The following is a 9689-nucleotide window of genomic DNA, read 5'->3' as shown; positions in this document are numbered from 1 at the left end:
CTCTCTCTCTCTCTCTCTCTCTCTCTCTCTCTCTCTCTCTCTCTCTCTCTGTATCTCTCCAAGCCCGTTTTTCTCCGAGTCCATCTTTCGCTCTGCTCTCTGTTCCTCTCTGGCAAGGGAGAGCACGAGCGTGTAACATACAGTAAGCCGTATACAAAGGCCTGATTGCCGGACACTCGGTGAAATATGCCAGTTCCCCGCCAATAACCGGTATCGCGCTGTCCTCTCTTCACATTTGTGCTGTCTTCGCTGCGCTCACAGCAGATCGGGAGGTAGGAGAGGAAGGAGGATAACCATACACACGTCACAGTGGGAAGGAAAGAGAAAGAGAGAGTCGATAGAAGCGAACGAGAAACTGTTAGTGGAAGTAAACCGAGATACAAGACAATACGATGCTCGAGACAGATGCCACCGTGCAAAAGCTTTTCCTTGACGATAGAATGTTTTCACTATTAATTCTCTGGACTACTCTCTTTTCCTAAGATTTTTTCTGCCTTTTTTTTCTTCTATAATGGAGTACATTGGACGATGCACAGATAATTTCACAAAGTTGAGAGGTCCAAGGGGCATAAAAGGGTCAGGGAACGAGGAAGGATTTAAACGGCTCTCGTGAAGAAGATGGTTGTTACGCGAAGAACAAGCACTCCATTCCGCGAGAGTTTCATGCCACTCCGCTCGATCATGCATGTAAATGAATGGGAGCGTCACGAAGCCTGCGAATGTGCTCGTGCGCGCCGCAGTTTTGCAATCCCTTTTCGTACTTTCGCGGCGGTCGATATGCAACACTACAGGAATCGCGGTCGTTCAGCAAACTTCTGAAAGATGGCTTACATTTCCACGAAACCCGTGATCTTCATTCTTTCAACATTTTACAAAATGCAATACGTTTCACAACTTTATAGCAATTTTATTTACGGACACTTTCCAACGCCATCGATGAACATTCCCTTTTAATTTTTAATTTTTAATAAGAAAATCGAAACTATTCGTATCGTTTAAATTTATTAATTCCATTATACGAGCAGTCGATATAGATGCGCAACAAGAGTGCACCACGGGTATTAGAATTGCTAGAAGGGTCTGTCGCGGACAATTTCGTTCTACTTGCCGGCAGCTACAGTAGCAGACAGCTCCGCGCTGCGGTTCTGTGGATTAATCACTTAGGAATGCGACCTCACGGTGAAGAAAGACCGAAGTACGCTGAACTGATTGGAAAACATCCCACTACTCGATAAACAACCCCTAGTGTCTCAGATTCAAATCAGGATTCAGTGTATATTCCACTCAAATGTAATAAATTTCGATGGGAAAAAATATATCAGAGGAAAATGAAAACGGCCTCCATTAGTCACAAAATCGAAACGTAACGCCATTCTATGCGTTACGTGGGAGTGTTGGAAGAACGAGGGGACGGGAAACGAAGATCCAGCATTGTGCACCTCCGCTATTACAACCAAGGTTACTGAGAAGCGTGCATCTTCTTTCCTCTTTCTCTCTTGTCCTCGCGTCTGCGAGCCTGCTCCAAACCGGACTAAATTTTATTGGATTTCGTTGCACCGCTAATCCGGACAGTTATAAATTCTCCCTTTTTATCTGTTTTTTCACTGATAGCCTCGCTTCTACGATTACACAATGCTTTTCTCGCGCGCAAAAAAAAATCCTTTCTGCGCATAAACTATTCGCATTTACGATTGGACAATACGAATTAACATGTCTTTCTGACTTCGCTCGAGATAAAACTCGTGTGTGCGGAATTGTCTTATCGTAACAGCCAGAAATTTATGCAATAGCAATCATAGAATTTTTGTTTTCTTTTTTGAACTGTTGTGCAGCGCAATGTACTTGACGAGAAAGAATTGAAAACGGTTCAGTTCCGTAAAATATATTTTATGGTTGACCCAGCACGTGTGTACTTCTCCGTCAGCAGAGTTAGCCACGATACACGCTCCTCCGTTTATCGTGAATACGTCGTACCCATAGTAACCGCAAGCACCATTAATACACTCTGATGTCATCCCGAAGAAATGCATCGGTTCTTTGCGGCGTAAATCTTGCGAAATCGTCGCTGATCTTACTGGTGCGCTCGATTTTCCATCGGAATTAACCAGGTGCCCATATCTATATTAAACTTTTGCCAAAAAATCTGTTTTAGATGATTCTGAAGCTACGCTTGTATCATTAGACGATAAGATACTATCATAAATCGGTTGACACACGGTTTTACTAATCCACTTCTTCTTCAAGAGCTTTCAATGATACAGCTGTAACTTTACACTGAATTGTCAGGGAGATATAGAAATGATCAATTCGTAACATAAACGATTACCTTCGATACTCCATTAAAACGAAGGTCAAAGATCAATCAACGAGATATCCTTGAAAAAATTACATTTGTTTTTAATTTGGTAAATGTAATGAATTTATCTGAACCATATGAATGGTTCGTTTGATTAACAAATATTTGCTGGCAATCAATATAATCTATCCTAACTATTGCTCAACGATGACACGAATTCGACCATGCAAATATGATGCACCTCCACCTTCGCGAGAAGGTTGCAGCATAGTCGTGTGCATACGCACTGACATCGTCCTATTGGACCTTTCTCGATGACGTCAGTAGGGTCGACCAATGGTAATAGTCACGGAGAAGAGATAGAACCAACAAATCCAAACAAACCTGAACATTTTGGTCTTTTACCATTGCATTATATATAAAAAATAACTAACAATAGTCGAGCTATTACACGGTACGACCTACATTCCTGGATATATCCTGCCAATATTGGAGCAGATTAAAAAGAATAAATCATCAAGTACAGAAAAAATTGAACTTTGCGTACAGTTGGTGGAAGCCATATAGTAAGGTCATAAATTAAAACATTAAGCGGCGACACTGATTAATGTTGCCGCACCCAGAGTTTCACGCATTTTATAGAAGTAGCTTAAATCTCAAACTGCAAAAATCATTTATGAATTACTATTTAAAATTTCTTTGTAATACGGATATATTGTGTATAAAGTTGCAAATTATGTATTTCTAGAACATACTTTTCCAATAGTATACTTACAAAATTCCTTTAAATACTTTTAAACATTCAAAGAAACAATTTTGAGTCGAGTTCGTACTATTGTGTCTCGAATGGCTATTTCGGCTTCCGAAACATAAACTTTATCACCTGACCGACTTTTGTAGCATCAGTATGTTACTTCCACCGACCATAACATTCATTCCATTTCTCCATTTGGCCTAAGTGAAAGATCATAAGAGTAAGGAGAAATTGATTGGAATCGTAGATTTTGGTTTTGGTACCAGAAACTAGATATTGGAAGGAACGATGAATCCTTTTGAACAGCTTTCTTCTAGTTCTCTTGTGAATCGAGTATGTATGTGTCGCGCGTGCCCGTCACTGCGCGCGAACTTCCCTTGCGGTCGATACGATTTCACCTCGTAGCCAGCAAATACTACCACCAGAGGCGTACCCCACCAAACTAAATTTCGAATACCAGCATTTAAACCTCTACTTTGTTCCCGTCCGCATTCGATTGATTTTGCTCCAATTTGCTTTAACAATTCGATCGTGTTTTGAAACATTTGAGTCTCAAACTATACAAAAATTTCTCCTGTTAAAGACATAACCTTCACCTATAAAAAAAAATGTTGTTTTAATTAAAAAAATGTTTCAATAAGTTTCGAATAATAATAATAAAAAAAGGCAATTTTTAATATAAGAAAAAGCTGCAGAAAATTACGACCGATTGATATCGGTTAGTGGAGGAAATTCGTGACGACGCCTCTGGTTACCGACAACCACCCACGAACACCATATCTACACTCATGCGCCATTATAAATATTCCAGATTTGATTTTACAACAAGCACTTTTAAGAGACTTCCCGTGCAAATAGCTTAATCTGACAAATAAAATGATTTAAATTGTCTTTAACGATTTATAGACATTTAAAGATCAATTATATCGTAAGGAAATCCTGTCGATTCTGATGCTACTATAACAATTTGATGTAACAAATTCTAGATTTGATTCGATAAGATACGTCGAAACTTTCGCACTTGCAGTTAGTATCCCTCTGGAAATTGTTGAATTATTAATTAAAACAAAGATAGATATCAAAGAAGTATTTCTGAAAATCGATCAATTTTGGATCCTCGAGATACAAGGTAAGACATACAGAGGCGAATTTAACGTGACAGGAAAGAAAGACGCGAAGAGTTTCACGGAAGAGAGGGAGGGAGGTGGGCAGCGAGAGAAAATAGGAGAGACAAGAGTAGGATTGGAAGGGATCACGAAAGGATCAAGAAAAAAGAGAACGAGTGGGGTCGATGAAAGTAAATGGAGAGGTAGGAGGAAGGGAAGATATATGTACATACATACACATCTATATATACATGTGCAAAGAACGAGAAGAGGAGGAAGAGAGAGAGAGAGAGAGAGAGAGAAAAAGAGAGCGCGCACTAACAATATGGCTACCTGGTAGAGAAACCAGCGCCGCCTGGCAGATTTTTCTATTCCCGCCGTGAAACAGTTTTCAATATACAAACTTTCTTCGCTTGGTTAAGAACATTAAGTAATATTTATGAATTATGTACCAAGTCCTATATGTTTCTAAATTTTATTATATTAAGCTGGTAGATATAGTTTAATAACTTTATGAAATTAAATACTGTATATTTAATAATTACTAGTAAAGTTTTAATGACAGTATTTCTTGGTAAAATTTGATAATGATTAAACTATTAAAGAGTTTTGCATAGTATATGAATTATTATTAATTAATATATTGGTTAAATGAAATATATATCATCGAAACCATACTACATGATCATACATAATATTAACAAACAAATTAATTTTAAAGTTACTATTCATTCATTGAAGAATATGTAAACATGTTATTTCCAACTTATTTTAAAGAATTCTCTCATTTATTTATTTACTTATTTTTTATAGTTTTGACAAACACTCTATAATAATTGTACAGATATATTTGCAAAATAAGATTTTAAATTTGTTAATCATTATAAAATCTATTAGATAAAATGGTCAAAGAATACAATCTCTTCTTATGTATTCATACAATAGTTGTTTCAAAGGATAACAAGTATAATAACTTGTAAAAAACATGAATAGTATTATATATTCCAATAGAATCGAAAATAACTTGTTTAACACAAAGTTGCAAAATATAAATTGAATAATTGCAATTTACAACAAACATGAGATATTTGAAACTAAGAATTTCTATAAAATCTTCAAACAGAGGTGACGAAAATGTTTAAAAGTCCAGGAGGAATGTTTAAATATTATTCGAAAGTTAATAATCATGTAAGTTTAACAACTTAAGTAGTATGTGTACGATGTGGTTGACCTGTACTCACTCACCATTTTACTAACCATTGTTGCCACCATTTAGAAATAAAAATTGCAACTAACAAATACCTTTTACATCTTTGATGTATTATAAAAAGACAACAAATAAATACAATCGAAATCAAATTAAGATGCTGAAATCGAAGTTTCGCGATGTCGAAATTTTTTTTTTTGGTTAAGTGAAATATGGTACTAAGTCGTGAAACATAGCAAATATCAATAAAATTGTAAAAAACTTCTCGATAATAAAAGTATTTTAAATTTCCAATAGCAATTTGTAAAAAAAAACACAAAATTTAAGACAATTTGAACGTCACAAACGATTCATAATACGAACAGAATGTAGTATTACACCTGTCTTTCGTATAACAGTTCGATTGAATTTTTAATACTTATCATTATAATTACAACTTTCTAATCATTTAGAGTAATCAAAATTCATAAAAATGTATTGCTTACCTTAATATGACAGGAATACAGAAGCTCACTTTAAACTTGGATGTAAACACAAGCATTTTTTAATGGAATTGACACCAGGGCAGCTTAAATAATAAACGAAAAAACACTCTTTACATCGCGGAAAACGTTATTTCACTATTCGAGATTTTATTACGTTATTAAATACCACAATAAATACGAGAATTCACGATCTCTTCGGAAAACATCCATCGAAAACTAAAGATGGCAGCCATTCTTCTGTACAAAACAAAGGTTCACATCCACGGACTCGCAAGCAATGAAGCCTCGAACCCAGATAACTTCCGGCGCTGCTATTAACCCGCCATTTTCAATTATTCGAAAGTATATAGACTTATTTTCAATAAATGTACAATAAGATTTGATTTATAACTTTAGCTAGATTGCCTAATCTTTGTAGACTTATCATTTTAATTATTGTTTATAAAAACTAAAAATATATCTTTCTCTTATTGTGTTATAAATTTGTGATGTTAATGTCAAATACTACTGATAGCTGGCGCCTAAATCGAATCCTCAATTCAAAATGCCATCTGGTTTGAAATATATGAATAAACTTTCTGCTGCCAACTTCAAGAGAAATGAAATAAGTATTTTATGTTCGTCTCTTTTGTATGATTTAAAAAAGTAAATAAAATTAAAGGATTTACCTTGTGCTGATTATGATACAACATATTTGCTAATAAATTGATTGATATATGATCGTTTCGTTCAATTTTTTTTAAATGTTAGTCCTATTTCAATATCTTGATGAAAGTCGACTGACATTTAAATAATTATTGACACAAACGTCAGTGAGAAAGTTGGTAGTATTTGTCAAGTGTGTACGCGACGAAAATTCTATGATTGCTGTTGCTTAGATTATTGATTTCTAAATATATAACATATGTTTCGAAAAAATAATATTTAATATGTAACCTGCGACAGTATTTACATGAGAAGTATCATGTATAATATTATACATGACAATCGTAATTTAAAAATTTTTTACGCAGAAACTTTACATATACTTTAAAAATGTTAATAGCTTAAAAATTGTAGAACAGAAAAAACAGAGAATAAAACAAATACGAAGGAGTAAAAACTTTTGCACTACTATTTTACTAAAAATAAAGTAGATTTTATTTAATTCCTGTATCATGAGATATTTTTTTGATATGTAAAAATACATTGAAAGTACTAAATATAACTGTTATTCTTGTACTTTATTATTCATTTTGTATTAAAAAATAAGAAAAAGTAATTTTTGGATTAGTTTTGACAATCTTTACTTATGAGTATGAATATTGTTTTGTTTTAGTATTTTGAAATGGCAGATACTGATCCACAGTTAAAACGTCTTTTACTCCCAGCAGAAGAAACCTTATTTGAACAATTATTAAGGTTTGGCTTATATCTTGGAGCAATATTTCAAGTCGTATGTCTATTGGCAATAGTATTTTATCAAGCAGGTCCTTCTGATGGTATAGCTGCTTTTAAGGTATTTTAATATTTCTTGTAATTAATTTAATTCACTTACAGGTAGTGTTATGTTGTAAACTAATTGTAGGATGATCCAAGTGATGTGGAATGTTCAGAAAATAGTCCTCAAGTTACTCCAAGAAGACCTCATAGACCACGAAAACAAGAAAAGAAGAAAAGGCGTTAAATCATCTATAAAACAGCACAAAAGACACATCACTTAATCATTTTATCATCATATAAAAAGTTTACTTTTATCTACTACTATTTATATAATTTATTGCTTAAAAAATATTTTACACCAAATTATTTTTTTTTTTATTATTTATTCACAAATTTATGGGTGTAAAACCTTTTATTATATGATAGATACATTATGTGATAGATACATAAGTTTGACAAGTTAAATACATTAATAATATTTTAAACACTTAAAAAATATTTAATAATACAGATCAAGTGTAGTTTTTTTTGGAAGAGTGTATTTAAGTTTAATGAAAATGGAATTATGCATTTTATCTACACATCATTTTGTGTAATTTGTTTAATGTCAAAAGTTTTAAAATTGTAAAAAATGAATGTTTTTAAATAAAATTTTTTTTAAATTCGTTTATTATTACAAAATCATTTTTCTCTAGATTCCTTTATCATCATAAAATTATATCTACTGAAAGCTGTTACAAAAAAAAGTAATAATTGCAAAATAAATAAATATAATATCACGATTTAAAACATGCCCAAAACATAATAGCACATAAAGTGATTTATAAAATATACATTTATAGCACTTATTTTTTTTCATGTTAATATACATATTGTACAAAATTATGATTAATACTCAACATTCTACATTTTTTAAAATGTAATTCTTTTTTGCATAAAAATTTTAAATTTCGGGAAAAGTCGATCGTTTTATGTGTCGAAGTAATATGCGCAATCTACAGGCAACAAGTTGAATTGCTATTTGAAGAAAGTGACAACATTGTACATTACGTTTTAAGTTTATTGTATTTTCATTTATTTAGATTTATATTTTTTAACTTCTTAATTTTTCCAATGCATAATAATATAAATAATAAAAGTAATAAACATGATTACCGTGAATATCGTAATCATCAAGTTCTATTACAATAAATTTCTCTTATGATTACGTTTAACCCTAAAAACTGAAAATGTGATTATAATTCTCAATTCATAAAGGAACTAAAATTAAGATGTTACATTCAACGGGAACATTATCGCCACAAGATATTTTGGCAGAAGTTAGAAAATTTATTTCTGGAGCAGTTCGACCAACACATAGTACAAGTACGCTCGATGTAACAAGAACAGCTTTATCTTTACTTCGAAATGTTCCTGCTGCAAGAGATGCAGTACTCGAATATTTCTGCAACGTGTTTTTTGTCGCAGTTACCAAATATGTTCGACAAATCGAAGTAAGTTTATTTGCGCCCAACATTCGTAAAATAACTGATTGAGTTGAAAGTTTTGATTAAATTATATGTTATCATGTAGACGAATCAAAATTTAACTATATGCGAAGAAACTATAATAGCAGAAATTCACGTTGTTTTAAGTAACTTTATTAATGGAAATCCCGAAGCATGGGCACCAATTATTTCAGCATGGTCATTAGAATTATTAGGTATGTAATCATTAAAATGTTTCAGATCATATTGTTATAAAAAATATTAATTTTATTACAGGTAAACTTTCTACAGATTATGCAAAACGTGGAAATTTACCTGTAAATGCTGGAATTAATGATTTCCTTCAACAGTGGATGTCTTGTTGTGCTACCCGTACTCTAATTGATATCACAGCTCAATGTCTTCAATGTCTTATGCATTCAGATACAGAATCTTGTATTAAAGCATTGTTAGATACTAGTGTATTACATAGTCCTCATTTTGATTGGGTAGTGGCTCACGTTGGAAGTTGTTTTCCAAATACAGTTATTACCAGAGTGTTATCATGTGGGTTAAAAGATTTTTGCACAATGGGACATGAACATAATATTAAAAATCCTAAATTGAATTCAGTGGTTGGAATTTTGGGACATTTGGCTGGTAGTCACTTTCAAGATATTACAGCAGCATTATTAGATTTATTCAAAGTAAAAACTGTACTAAATTCTATAATATCAACTGACATTTTTTTTTTTTTAATATATTTAATAATAATATTAATGATAATAAAAATAATAAGAGCAATATTTCCAGGGGAGTTTGAAAGAAGATGTAAATATTGATGAGGATACAAAGAACCAAAAATTGGCTACTGTACCATTTCTGTTAAATCTAGCATCACTTTCACAAACTCTTTTAAAAGCTATAACTACTGATGTATTACAAACATGTAT

General features: G+C 32.6%; 3 protein-coding genes across 6 annotated transcripts in view; 2 read left to right on the top strand and 1 right to left on the bottom strand.

Annotated features, from left to right (window-relative positions):
• Positions 1 to 6086, bottom strand: part of upSET (SET domain-containing protein upSET) — a 20156-nt gene extending 14070 nt beyond the window's left edge. For 2 of the 3 annotated variants that reach the window (XM_017899463.1, XM_017899465.1), the window contains exon 1: positions 5849 to 6083. The gene's annotated coding sequence lies outside the window, so the exon portion shown is untranslated. Of the gene's footprint in view, positions 1 to 5848 lie in introns of all 3 variants that reach the window. The other variant, XM_017899466.1, reaches the window with a different exon arrangement.
• Positions 6087 to 6788: 702 nt separating this feature from the next.
• LOC108547100 (protein anon-73B1) lies at positions 6789 to 7537 on the top strand. Of its 2 annotated transcripts, none has more exons than XM_017899460.1 (3): positions 6789 to 6837; positions 7167 to 7346; positions 7416 to 7537. In XM_017899460.1, the coding sequence occupies exons 1-3, from the start codon at positions 6829 to 6831 to the stop codon at positions 7512 to 7514; spliced, it is 288 nt and encodes a 95-aa protein (XP_017754949.1). In that variant the 5' UTR covers positions 6789 to 6828; the 3' UTR covers positions 7515 to 7537. The 2 variants fall into 2 exon arrangements, with proteins under 2 accessions (XP_017754949.1, XP_017754950.1); XM_017899461.1 differs by lacking the exon at positions 6789 to 6837 and adding an exon at positions 6892 to 6943.
• An 879-nt stretch (positions 7538 to 8416) lies between these two features.
• The window catches only part of omd (integrator complex subunit 5 omd), a 3922-nt gene continuing 2649 nt past the window's right edge, over positions 8417 to 9689 (top strand). Inside the window, exons 1-4 of the mRNA XM_017899440.1 lie at positions 8417 to 8763; positions 8843 to 8972; positions 9034 to 9443; positions 9550 to 9685. Of these exons, the coding sequence (XP_017754929.1) occupies positions 8542 to 8763; positions 8843 to 8972; positions 9034 to 9443; positions 9550 to 9685 (898 nt within the window). The 5' untranslated portion in view covers positions 8417 to 8541. The remainder of the gene's footprint in view (positions 8764 to 8842; positions 8973 to 9033; positions 9444 to 9549; positions 9686 to 9689) is intronic.

This window comes from Eufriesea mexicana, unplaced genomic scaffold (genome assembly GCF_001483705.2).
Source record: "Eufriesea mexicana isolate 0111107269 unplaced genomic scaffold, ASM148370v2 scaffold933, whole genome shotgun sequence".
Classification (NCBI taxonomy): Eukaryota; Metazoa; Arthropoda; class Insecta; order Hymenoptera; family Apidae; genus Eufriesea; species Eufriesea mexicana.
This window is presented reverse-complemented; position numbering and strand designations above follow the sequence as displayed.

Coding starts and splice junctions, on each gene's coding strand:
- LOC108547100 (XM_017899460.1), top strand. Junction 7,347..7,415: donor ATGGTATAGCTGCTTTTAAG/GTATTTTAATAT, acceptor AACTAATTGTAG/GATGATCCAAGTGATGTGGA.